The 13,776-nt window shown below is 40.0% G+C and overlaps 1 protein-coding gene across 1 annotated transcript in view; it reads right to left on the bottom strand.

Moving 5' to 3' along the window:
- The window catches only part of sfswap (splicing factor SWAP), a 48,881-nt gene that overhangs the window by 5,356 nt on the left and 29,749 nt on the right, over nucleotides 1-13,776 (bottom strand). Inside the window, exons 15-19 of the mRNA XM_005735338.1 lie at nucleotides 9,449-9,665; nucleotides 9,178-9,295; nucleotides 8,153-8,284; nucleotides 7,017-7,157; nucleotides 5,255-5,327 (exon numbers count right to left, since the gene is read on the bottom strand). Coding sequence (XP_005735395.1) covers nucleotides 5,255-5,327; nucleotides 7,017-7,157; nucleotides 8,153-8,284; nucleotides 9,178-9,295; nucleotides 9,449-9,665 — 681 coding nt within the window. The remainder of the gene's footprint in view (nucleotides 1-5,254; nucleotides 5,328-7,016; nucleotides 7,158-8,152; nucleotides 8,285-9,177; nucleotides 9,296-9,448; nucleotides 9,666-13,776) is intronic.

Raw genomic sequence — 13,776 nt, forward strand, 5'->3', positions numbered from 1 at the left:
GCTTTGGAGAGTCTGGACCAACTGACATGCTTGGCATGACCTTAACAAGAGGAGCTATTAAAGTGTGACTAATATGAAAAAGAGAAAAAGCACTGAATGGGCTGCATCTGTCTAAAATCATCACTGATCTAACAGTTCTTCAGGGAGACTAATGATACATTAGAAAAACAAGTATTAAACACAGTTGAAGCAACAATCAGGAGGTAGAGAACAAGCCATGGTCCCACTCAGAATCGGAGTGGCTGTTCGCTGCCAAACACACTGAACTACTTGCACATCTTTGAAAACAGACGGACAAGTGCTTTACCCTGGGCACAGGGGTTATCGCTGGAAATTACAGCTTCTGTGTTGGCTCAGGCAGTGTGAAGAAAATAGCATAACATCAGCTTCTATGGACAGTGCCCCCCCCCAAAAAAAAAAATACCATTTGCTCTTCAACATAAAGGTGCAAGATTACACTTTGCTAAAGTACCAGAAAAGAAGCCTGATTGACACTGGGAGCACCTCCTTCAGTCAAATGGGAATATTTTTGATATTTTCCTCTGATGAAATTAGGGCTGCCACAAACGATTATTTTGATAGTCGACTAGTCACCGATTAGTCAACTAATCAGATCATCATCCATTGGACGTACAGCGTTCATCTTATTGCACCAGCAGCATCTGCTCTTATATAACTATCATTAGCTTACAGCTTTAACTGTTTAAAGTATGTGCTAACTAAAAATAAAGACAAGATGGTGGTTTATTAAATTTTAATGAAATTTGCAGATTGTTTCGGTGAAGTTTAATAAACTCCTTGCTATCTAAAATATAACAGGACACCGGAGTATATTCTGGAGCATCTCACACATCTGATAATCAGCTGTCTGCTTGACGTTTATTCAGATGTGTAAAAACTATAAGTTTAATCTCAGCCAAACCGATTTACTCAGGAACAAATAAAACACTAAAAAAAGCCAAACAATAACATTTTTAAGTTATCTAAGTGACTTATATATATGTTTAACCTGAGTAGCGAAAGACAGCGGTGGGTTTGAAAACGATCTGCCAGGAGTCCGGTGTTCTCACGGCTCTAGTGACCTAGCCCCCGGCTAGCTATCGAGCTAGTGGGTAACAGACGTCTCCGAAAACGTCGGAGCGCTTTTGAAAATATGTGGTGTCCTGATAAACTGAGCAGATATTTGAGGTTTACACAGCTACATTCTCACCGGAAAATATGTTAAACGTTTATTTTGTGACCCAGAAAGAATAATAAGAGTAATATTAAAACCAACTAGCTGCTGCCATTGTTGGAAACTGAGCAGGGCCGCGCTACGAATTCTGGGACACAGCTTCTTCTTCTTCAGGGTTTAACGGCAGCTGGCATCCTTGTACATGCAGTGCTGCCATCTTCTGTTTCAGTCCGTTATTACACTCTTAAATCCTGCTATTATTCCTGCATCTTTTGGGATCTTACAAAGCTTCAAACGACGCGTCGACTATTAAATTAGTCGTCGATGATTTTGATAGTCGATGTAATCGTGGCAGCCCTAGATGAAATCCAGCAGGCTATACATGAACCTGCCCAAGACTGCCACAGTGAATGCATAGTCATAAGAGTAAAGAATGGAGGTGGAAATAAAGATGAGATGGGCTGCACGGACACAAAAAGTGTTGGAAGAGGACACAGATGTCACCGTGAATGCCTGAGGATATGACAAACTCCCGTCAGACGAGATGACCTCCAGCCTCCAGAAGCGCGGCAACAGAGGAATATTCCTGCATGATAACAATCTAAAGCACACAGCAGACACACTGTGATGTGGTTAAGTACGTCACCTAATGTCAATCCAATATACCTTTGGAAGATTTTAAAGAAAGGCAGAGCAACATAAACCCTCCAGACTGTCTATGAATAATGGCAGAACACTTCTCCAGATTTGGCGCCACATAAAAATCGATGCGAAAGACGATTAAAAAAAGAAAAAGAAAAGTCAGTGGACAAACAAAGTATGGAAGAAATAAAAGATCCAAGTTTACATGCGAGTAAACGCTCTGCTCAGCTTAGAGAAACACATTTCCAGTAAGGTGACACAGTTCTGAATAATCAGTCTTTTAGGTGATATTGCACAGGGCTGTACTCCCACGTTTGACACTTTATGTTTACCTGCATGCTAGGTTTATTTCGCTCAGTTGGAGGAGAATCCGTGTATCAAAATAATGCATTGCAGAGGCAAGTATAAATTAAATTACTGACATTTAATCAGAGAGGTTTATGGTGATGTAGACTTAAAAATCAAAGTACGTACAGACATTTTTAGGCTTCTCAAAGTTCTCCTAAGGTTTTCAACAGCAGTCAAATACAAGTAGATTAGGAGCAAAACAAAGAAGCTTTAGGAAAGAGATAAAAGCTACATAATAAATATGAATATAAATGAGCACAATGTCCAAATGAGGACTGACAGGACTCAACAGTAACCGCTCGTGTTTTTGCACTTTTGTTTTGTGGATTTTACAACAATTTTAAGGAGAATCATTAAACAGACATCAATAAAGACAGTGTTTAAGAATATCAATGATCTCTGTGGATTATATAACGCTTCGTCTGTAGAAGTGATACGCGTGAATGCACTTATCTGAGGTGCACTTCTGAAAGCAACAAAATAGTGGCTATAAATTGTCTATAGCAATTTAAAAACATGCAGGCAAGGACAGTGCCTGCCGGGGTCAGAATTTATTGGCGAGCCGTGTGTGAGGTTACACTGTGAGTTACGGGTGTGTAGCACTTACTCAGATGCAACTGTTTTTCATTTTTCGCACCCAAATGAGACAAAACACCAACACAGCCTGCCACTTATCTACATTAGACAGGCCCAATATGACCCAGACACACTATAACAATACAGCAATAATTATGTGACACCAATAAACACGTTGGTTCTCCTTTGGTCTGGAGGTGCCTCTCACTGTCAAAATCCAAGGAGAACCTGATGCTACGATGTGCTTTTATATTTTGAGGCACTCTGTGCTTCAGCAGCTTGAGGAACAAATACCCCGTTGCATAAAACAAGACCGACATTTTTAACTCCAGTAATCAGAGTTTGTCTTGGAGGAACATGAGCGGTCTGCACAGAGCCGGAAACTGTTCTGGCAACACAACGCCATCAGTTTTTGGGAATGCTGAGATGCTGCACAAGCGCTAATTGTACTGTTGTGTTGTTTTGTGTGTGTTCGCAGAGTTTTCAGCCATGCAGCCTATTTGTCAGCCACAAAATGAAAGGGTGGACTAACTGGCATTGTCCCGTCTAGAAAACTACAGGATTGCTGCTGTAATCCATGTCAGTGCCACCTTATCAGGCTGCATCAGAAACAATTGTATGCAAATGTTGGATTACTGTTAAATGCATGGCACTGATGTAAGCAGTATGTAAAATTCTCTCAAGCACACACACACACACACACGCACACACACACACACAGGGTATTTTAACATTTGGTTTAGTCAACTGTCAGAAAGCGGCTACACGCAGAGCTCTATGAGCAGTTACTGTAATTTTACAGCTGGAAGTGTCTATGCTGTGCTCATCACTCAACAGGAGACTATGGGTTGCATTAGGGCATGACGACAGTGGCAACTATCCAATCAAACCTTTTCAGTAAGTTTTCTTTGGGTGTTTTTTATTAAAACAGAAAAGAAAAGCCTGACAATTAATTGTTTTAAGCAATTTGGGGAATGTGACTTCTCATCCTGCGCTCCCAGGATGAGATGCGCTGGGCCGAAGAGCAATCTGGAGCCAAGATGCACTGCCACGCCGAGAAGTGATGAGAAGCTGACAAGGTTCAGCTTTTAAGTTGAAGCGACAACTTCTTAGTAAACACTCGCTTATTTACACATCATGTGTGTCGTTTAGTGCCAAGCAGGTAGTGTATGGCGAGCTTTTACAGCTTTAGGCTTAAACCCAAGCTTCCAAAACTGTGGGCTTAGTTTTTACACAGCTAAGTAATAAACTAAAACAAGTTATAAAGTTATGTGAAGCCAACCTCTGCTTCTCTGTTGCGTTATAAAATGTAAAAGAAAAAAACCCACATGGGGTATAAAACCATACTGAATGTTGAAACCTGCCATTTTCTTAACTTGAACTGACAACTTGCTGAACTTGACCTTGTGTTTCTCAGCAGTAATGGTAATGGTCCTTCTTGTCTGAATTTACAAGTACCACTGGAGAAAACATTTTCAAGACCATGTGCTGCTTCTGCCTCCTTCCTTTGCCGTGAAGTGAAATCCATCTCCCAAAAGACTTCGGCAAGTTTGCAGAGGTTTCTGTTTTTGCCTCTCGCTTCATCGGCGCCAACTAATATTCAGTCTCTCTTATCCTAAATTCTTGGCGAAGCTCCCAGGATGAGATGCGCAGGGCCGAAGAGCAATCTGGAGCCAAGATCCACTGCCACGATGAGAAGTGCTGTTTGTTTATTAAAATAAGAGCACATGTACCCCAAACAGTGGTAAACAAGACCTCAGCAACACGGTTCAACAATGTTATCCAACAAAACACTATTAGAAACCTGCGCCATCAACCGGTCAACCATCAGTCGACTATAAACTTAGCAGACACTTTTAACAAATCGAGGCCATCTACAAATCCGTTCTCACCGCTTTGTTTTGACAAGTGTTACTTCCAAGGTTATGAGAGAAATGTTAAGTTACATTTTCATCCAAATCAAAATGGATGACAAGTCCCAGAGGCAAGCAAAATCATGACGGTTTAATATCGGTCGTTCGGTGGCAACGAACCAAATTCAATTTGCTGCGGATGATCATTCAATATGGCTGAAAGCGAGTGAACCTGGAGTCCACACAGTTTTCTTAACAACAGTTTCAAACTGTCAAGAAACAAAATCAGACCGGCAGTTTTTCTCCAGGTATGATGCATGAGATTGGATTACACTGCCACTGAATACAGAGTGCAGCTTTATCACATTTGCACCACATATAAATGTAAGACATCGGCCTCCCCATGGTTCAAACAAACAAATATAGCACACCGACGTGCTGTAAAAACACACAGAAGGTACCGGGAGAAGTGGATAAATATAAAATGAGTTCAAGTCAAAAGCTCTAAAAACTAGCTATATTTTGGTGTATGAAAGAGAACAGCACTTTCCATCCTTCCTCTTTGCATGATGGAAACAAAGAACACCACTAAGTACTTTCATTGGATGGGATGGAAAAGTTCAGCAGGGGATGCATCTGGGATAAGAGCAAAGAACAATACCTGAGTTATTTTAGACTGAACAGAGGATACTATGGATGAGGACACTGCCTTGTCTTTCTCCAGAGAACCACCCCTGAAAAGAAAACAGAGGAGAAGGACACAAAAGAGTCAAAAAGCATAAAATCAATCATGTAAACAGGAGAGAACATTCAATATTTATGATGTTTCTCTGAAATGCCCAAAGTTCGACAGGCATCGAGAGCGATAGAAAGAAAAGATGGAAGGAAGGAAAGAGGTGAAAGAAGTGTCCTGTAACACTGAAATATCCATCTAGAGCTAAAAGACCAAACACAGACAGAGTATTTAATCATGCAGACAAATTTCAGGCCTCAAGTTCAGCTTCACGGCTCCTTCCGAAGCTTAAATGTCTCTACAGTCCAGCATTTCATAATTCATCAAGAGATTAAAAAAAAGGAACAAATCATGTACAAGTTGATTGAACACAACAGGTGAACACAACTGCAGAAAAGACCGCTGCTCATGATAAAAATTTTAGCTTTTCTTCCTCTCACCAAGATGGAAGATTTCAAACGTTTGTGCGTGTGCACGGCACTCAGTATAAAGTACTACCTGCCCCTCCCGCTGTTATTATGGCATCATGATCTAGTTTCCTTTCCCTGGAGAAAGTAAACAGCAAAACCTTTCATGCTTTCACCCACAGTTTAGGAAGAAAGGACAACAAAAGACTGTCTTCTATTGGAATGACTCCTGCATCTGCCAGGATAATTGCGCCCCACATGAAAAGACGAGCATTTACTAAATCTATGGAAGAAAAAGCATTCTCCTTCGTAACAAAGCACATGAGACGGCTGATATACTGGTTAAGCAGAGCTTTTAAAAACATTAAATTATGGTGCATGCAATACTTCAGTTTGAACATAAAAGGAACTGTTGTGTTTTTCCAATTTTGCAGGAGTCAAAAATATTTACATTGTTTCCTGTTTTCCCAGAAGCCTGTTTTTTAATGACGGCAGATTTTAAAAGTTATGCTGGGTTACACAAACTAAAGACTGAAAAATTAAACTTTTAAACTACAAAACAAGTGAACATCCACAAACGCACTGGTTGGTATCAGCTAGAAGGCATGACGCTTAAAATCTGGAAACTTTGCAATGAAACTTTGGAAATAAAAGAGGTGGAATTTAAAATATTGTTATTTTGTAATTAACAGGCTCTATTTACCAACAAGCCACAAGTTCATAATGAGTCCTTCTCTTTTAGTAAGATATTGAAGTGAACAGAGTGCGCCTGGCCAACATTTAGTCTTCTTGCATTGAAAAGTCAACACGCTGCTAAAGTGGCAGACTACCAACTGCAAGTCTTATCAAGTCTGTGGCCAAGATCATTAATGCGCTTTTGCCCTTGTGACCTTTAAGCTGAAAGACCCAAGCTGTGCGCTGTGATATCAGGAGAGCAAACACTGTTCAGTAGAAGGAGTTTAGAAACAGAAAAAAACAACAACAACAACATAAAAATAAACATTTCTAAACATTAGTCAGTGAAAAAGAGTGCATCAGCATAGCCTCTGTTAGGTTCTTAAATCGGCAGCAGCTGGAGTGTTCGATTATCAGACCTAAAGGAACAATCTATTGTTGCAAATAAGAGATTTAAATGCAAGAATACATCTTCTCATTTACTTGAAGCTAAAACAAAAACAAAAAAAACCCAAAACAAAACATTTAAGCCTTCAGTAAAGAGACTTTCATTTACATCTACATGCTGGATGCAAGCTGGATTATTGACAAGCGTCTGGAGGGGTTACCTTGAGTGAGCCAGGCTGGAGGCGGGGCTCGCTGATGGAGACAAAACTCTGCCGGGTGAAGAGTATGGTGAGAACGAGGAGGCCGCAATTTGCATCTGTCCTGAGGATGCCAAGGAGCTCCTCTGCTGTTCAGGAGGAGACCTGACAAACGCAAGAAGAGCACAGCAGGAGCTAAAAACTAAAACGTCTCAATCAGATATTAACACTGCACAATAAACAGTGGTGGTTTGTATCTGCCAAGCCTTGCATGAAATATTGGTGTACTCAAAACAAAATGTACAAAATAAACGTCTTTAATTATAATTTAACTGAGCATATGAACTGCTGTAATATACACCCTTAACTTCACAGGCCAATTAAACTCTATTTAAGAGGCATTTTGCATAGTTATTCCCAGTCTCTTACTCTGGTTTGAACAATTCCCTGCAAATTTCATTCAGTTACAAGATTTTTGAGGATTTTCTTGCTTGTGCTGTTGTTTGTTTATAATATTGTAATATTAGTATTGCCTTGTGGTAACAGCTAGTCCATTTCATAAGGCTTCATTCTTTCATCATTATCGTGATGAGAGGTCTGTTTCTGGTTCAGCTCTTTCTTTTGGACGGATGCCTTAAAAATCTTTAGAGACTCTTTGGTATGTTGCAGATTTCCCAGGCGAATCAATGACAGGAGGCTGCCCAGTGCCTAAAGCAGTGAAACGCTAGTGAGCATATTTTCTTTTTAAAAAGACTGTACTTTTATTTTTTTGTAACAATGCCTATTTATCTGTCGGTATCAAGCGACTGTTGTACAATTATAAAGAGAAAACTATATTTACTGGGATGAACTCTGCAGTGCATTTGCCAAAACTTCCTCATGCCCTCCCCTTTTTGGGGAATCAAACTGTCTTCTAGTTACATGAAGTTGGCCTTAATGACACATGGAAAACCTTGAACACTGATAACGGTTCCCCCGCTGCTTTTGTAAAAATAAAGAAAACTGAAGAATATCAAGAAAATATGGACTAACCACCCAAGAGTCGCATCATTAGTGCCCCTTCTCAGCTTTAAAGGCAGCAAAAATCAATGTTTTTAGTGTGAAAACAAAGCTGCATGTGAGGACCTATGACTTGTGAAGACACCTGCTGTTAGATTTACCTGGATCTTGAAAGCCCCCTGGGCAAGTTGGAGCTGCTGCTGGGATGATGGTGTTCCCGCTCTTTCTCCTCGCGTCTCCTTTCTGATGAGTTGCCTCTTCTGTCTTTTCTCCCTGGGGAGTGTGAACGGGATCTGGACAGAGAGCGGAACAAAGAGAATGAAAGATGGAAGAAATCGTTAAATATCAGAAGGCAGAATATGAGAGAGAAGCAAATGAATTGGAAATAAAGAAAAAGAGGAGAAGAGTGAGGCAAAAACAAAATGATAAGCCTAATGGCGTTAAAGTGAAAAAGAAAAAAAAGGCGACATGAGGGCTTTGCACAACTGAAAATGAAGAAAAGATAGGTTTGAATAAGACTTTCAATTATTTCAGTAAACTTTTGGAATACCTGAACGTGGTGCAATTTACAGATAAACACTGTTTAAATACTGAGGAACTGAACAGGAAAAAAAATCATTATTCAGTTCATTACTTTAATACAAGTTATATAAAAGGACTCACAAAATGGAAATACTACTTTTATTCTTAACTAGGCAGAAAAGCATTAAGTATTCATAAATATTTTAAGAAATTAATAACCTTGTCAGATTTCTTTCCATAAAGGGCAGTCAAATTTATTTTGTCCCACTGCCTAATATGCAGAACATGCATGCAAAAACACGGCATACAAACACAGCATAGCAAGGCTGGAAAATGAAACAACCAGGATAAGATTAAGAATACAGCCTGTGTGTGTGCGTCTCTTTCCTATCACAATGTTCTAATAGTTGAACCTCTCAGTTCAGTTATCTTGCTCAAAACAAACAAACAAAAAAAATCCCCAAACCCCACAAATCTGTAGAAAGGCAGCATAAACTCAAAGCAAAACATAATGACAAAAAAAGAAATAACAGAAGGTATTAAAAGCTTCTTTTCAGCCGCCTGTGGCTGGAGTGAGCAGCATCACTGTTGCATTCACTCTGACTTTTTTGTGGTGGATTAAAAGAAATAAAAAAAGGCTGACTTTTCAGTGGGAGCGTCTTACCTGGACCTGCGGGATCTCCTGTAGGCACTGGGAAGGGAGTGTTTGCTCTTTGATCTCGATGCTGACCTGGATCTTGACCTCCTCTTGTGTTTTTTCTTCTTTTTGTCTTTGTCTCTCCCTTTGTTCCTATCCTTGTCTCTGTCTCTCTGTCTGTCCCTGTCTCTATCTCTGTTTCGATCTCTGTTTCGATCTCTGTCACGATCCCTATCTCGATCTCTGTCTCGATCTCTGTCTCGATCTCTGTCACGATCTCTGTCACGATCTCTGTCACGATCTCTGTCACGATCTCTGTCACGATCTCTGTCGCGTTCTGGACCTTTGGAGGAGGTAATATACGAGGAAGATGATGACGAGACGGATGGGGGCTCCCTGCTGTGGTGGCTTCTATGGTTCTCCACAGACAATCTTTGATCCTGAGCATAAACAGGTGGTGCAGGGGATACTTGAGGAGGTGCAGGATCCACAAAAGCAGAAAAAGCTTCTTGCAGCTAAAGAAAGACAAAATGAGGACAGAGAGCAAACAAACGTCAGTTTTATTTTGTTGTTTATTTCCGCCCACATGCACAGTACCTTCCTATATCTGATATTGTGGACAATTAACAAGCTTGTCTACTTAAAAAGATGAAGGCAATGGACAACCCTAGCTGGAATGTGTTTACCCCAGCTGGGGGAACACTGTGCAAGTAATTAGGTTAACTGGTGACAGATCAGTAACATAACTGGGTATTAAACGAGCATCTTAGAGAGCCATTGTTTCTCTAAAAGACAGGCAGAGTTTCACCAATCTGCAAAACACATACGTCTACAAATCGTGGAACTATTTCAAAATCCATGTTTCTCTGTACAACTCTGAAGACTTTGAATATATAACATCAAAAGATTCCTGGAATCAGTATTGGATGCTTGTGATCTTCAGGGCCTTGAGTGGTGCTACATTAAAAACAGGCATAATTCTGTTATGGAAATCACTGCATGAACACAGCTCACCGTGACATTCACAAATGCAGGTGAAAGATTTATCGTGAACAGAAGCCACAGATAAACATGAACCAAAAACGCCACTCTGGGCTAAAGCTCATTTAAAATGGACTGAGGCAAAGTGGAAAACTGTTGGTCAAATGAATTTAAATGTGAAATGTCTTTTTGGAAAACATGAATGCTCCGTCCTCCAGACTAAAGAGGAGAGGGAGGATGTGGCTTTTTCCAAAGCAAAGTTCAAAAGCCTGCATCTCTGATGGTAGCTTGCATATCTGGAAAGGTGCCATGAAAGCTCAAAGGTATATACAGGTTTTAGAGCAACATATGCTCCAATTCAGACAACAACTTTTTCAGGGAAGGTGTTGCATATTTCATATCATTCCATATTTACATCTAGATGAGGCCTTTCACAGCAACACATTGCTCAACCGCATACTGCACCTATTCCAACAGCATGGCTGCCTGCAGTCCACACCTTGGACCAGCTGACAGCATTCGTTGTATCACTAAATTTACAATCCCAGAAGTCCCACAATTGTTGAGCAGTTGGCTACTATCAGACAACAATGAGACAATAGGCCTCTCTCAAAGGGGGGGGGGGGTTGCTACACAGTGGCCTTGTCCCACGTTTTTTGACACATGTAGCTGCCATCAATTTTAATATGCCCTTTTAAAAAACAAGAAAAAGAGAAAGGACATATACTCCTAGAAATATCTGATATATTCTCTGTTTTATATTGTAAGTAATGATTGTATTTTGTTTTTATTCACATTTACACAGTCACACAAACGTTTTGGAGGTGTGGTTGCATTACACTATATTATGCTATAGATAGCGGAGCTACCACGGGAAATATAAGGGTAAAATATGCCTAGTCTGTATTCACGTATGGTGGTTAAAAATGCTTTAGATAAATTTGATTAATTGTTTTCTTAATTTTCTAACTTGACTTATTTTCTGCTCTAAGGCCTACAGCTGCACAGTGTCTAAAATCACAAAAGGTGAAGAAGAAAAATGTACTTGAGGTTTTTTTTTTCTCTCTTTAGAGACGGTACTATAAATAGTCATATGCACACTGAAAGGGACAAGGGATTGTAACAAGGCTGGCTCAGGAAAAGTGAAAGTTTCTTACTCTCCTGGGAAATTATTGCTCATATTCTCTCCTTTAAAACAGAAGGAAAACTGTGGTTACACAACACAGTGCAGCCCTCTGGCTACACACTGAGTTACAACTGTCAGCTGCAAAGTGCCTCTAATTACCCCAGTGTGAGTCAGTCTGTTCATTTTAGATTGGTCAGCTGCTGGATTCACACTGAAAAACTGGCTTCAGTCCATCAGCGGATTAAATATAGCAATAGATTTTCCAAGGACAGACTTTATCTAACAGGGTTAGGTCTTAGATTGCTCCTGAGACGGCCAATTTTAAATTTGTGTATATTCCTGGTACTAAAGGGGCATCTGGATGAAAAGGAACATCAAACGGCATCCTTTATGTGGTGAGATAAAAAAAAGATTATGAGCTCTGCAATAAAGCAATCCAAATAAATTTTTCCAACTTCAGCTTAGTATCAACAGAGCTGTCTCATGGATCTAATTCCCCTCACCCATCTGCTAAAATTTGTAAGAAAACAGAGAGAAAGGGACAAAGAGAAATATGGGGTGAGAGATGATGATGATGAAACAACATGAGAGAAGAAGCCAAAAAAATAGAAAGAAAATGTGCTCATGACAGAAGAAAAGAAGCGTCTTAAAACAGACAGAAGCAGAGAAATGGAGGATATTTATTACACTGCAGTTTTTACACCCAATCTGGTGTCTAGCTTGAGGGAAAGATAATGAAATGATAGGAAGAAACGATGGTTTCAAATTGGGATTGGCATATGGGAGGCTTATCCCAACACCAGGCACACAAAACGTCTGCCCTCTCACACCTGTTCTAGCAAGATATAGAAGTTCAGACAGTAAGAGGCGCAGGAAAGAAAAGTACTGTCCTGGGAGCATAAAGGAACAGAAGCAAAGGGAAACTACATTTTCCAAGTCTTCGAGATTTCTCGTATACTAAAAATGACCTCATATATAATAATAAAGAAAGCATTTATCACCTAAACCATGTGACCAACAGAGAAGAGCTCTTACACAGAGAATGGTCGTATATTAAGCTGTCAGTTACTGAGCAATCATTATCTGCTACTGTTGGTAGCCAGTTAGGGGACCGAAAACAATATCACTGCCTCATTATTGCCCTCCATTTCACTCCTCTTACCAACAGAACCAAAAGGTGCCATCTTTAGCACTAACATGTTCGAATGAAGCTGTAAGAGCAGCTGAATTGAAATAAAATGGTAAATGGTCTGTATTTGTATAGCGCTTTACTTGGTCCTAAGTACTCCAAAGCGCTTTACACTATACACAATCATCCACCCATTCACACACTGGTGATAGCAAGCTACAGTGTACAGAATTAACACACCAAATCAGCTGAACAGATAAATGACACAAGCAAAGCCAGACTGAATCTGCACCAATCTCTGAGTATATCAATCTGCAGGAAACACAAAGCTACATATCCACCACCGTCACCATTTCAGCCAAAATGTAATAAGAAATGGCTAAAACGGCAGCAAATCACAACACTGAAAGTGTCACTTGGAAAAGGATAAATTGCCTGGGCCTGAAACGCTTAGCCAGCGGGATCTGTTTACTCATGTCAGTTTACACTATCCACTACACTGCTGCAGGATAATCAACATGATGGGTACTATGGGAAACATGGAGCGCTTACATCAACAGTTCCAAGTCAGCTCATTTTGCATCGCATCAGCAATCACATCTGTCCTCAAAGCTACTAAGAGTTCCACCAAATTGTACTAGTGGATGATCCTTCTTTGTGACCCTCCAAATTACTGCCCCTAGGATATTCACAACAATTCGTGTTAATCACATTAATCCCTTTCGATTTCCATACACTTGCAACAAATTCAGGTAAAATTTGTTCTTCAAAGTGACTCTCCAAATTAATAAATTGGTGAACATGTCTTACTTAAAGGAGGTTAATCTGCAAAAAGCTTTAATAGAAACTGAAAAACCTATTGACTCGAACAATTACACTGCACTACTGTCTGCCTTGAGGATGTGTGACTTTTTACAATGTCCTATTCAATGTGAACCTCATACCAGCATTACGTAGATTTTACTACTTTTTCCCACCACTGAAACAAAATACTTTGAAGACTGAATACACAAAAAAATTCAACCTTTTTTTTCAAATATTTAACTAGTACACAGCTAATTTACAGTAGGCTATTGGCCGGACTCTTTCCTCAGGATATTTACGCTCTGATAGCCACTGCAGAAGACGGAGAACATCTGGTAAAGAAAGAAAGAGCTGGCACAGTAGTGACAGCAGGCTGTCCGTTGCCACCTGGTCTAACAGGCAATATTCCAGTTCACCACAAATCAGTTGGGCTAACATGAGGAGCTGACATGCAACATCCATCACACAGACAGGCAATCTACACATCAAATGACCACTATCAGAGACTTATTTACACTATAAAGTATTGCTGCCTTTTTGTGACAGACAAAAGGCTTTAAAAATTTGCATTATTGCAACACCTTCG

This window comes from Pundamilia nyererei, unplaced genomic scaffold (assembly GCF_000239375.1).
Source record: "Pundamilia nyererei isolate P.nyererei 1_Seehausen unplaced genomic scaffold, PunNye1.0 scaffold00063, whole genome shotgun sequence".
Classification (NCBI taxonomy): Eukaryota; Metazoa; Chordata; class Actinopteri; order Cichliformes; family Cichlidae; genus Pundamilia; species Pundamilia nyererei.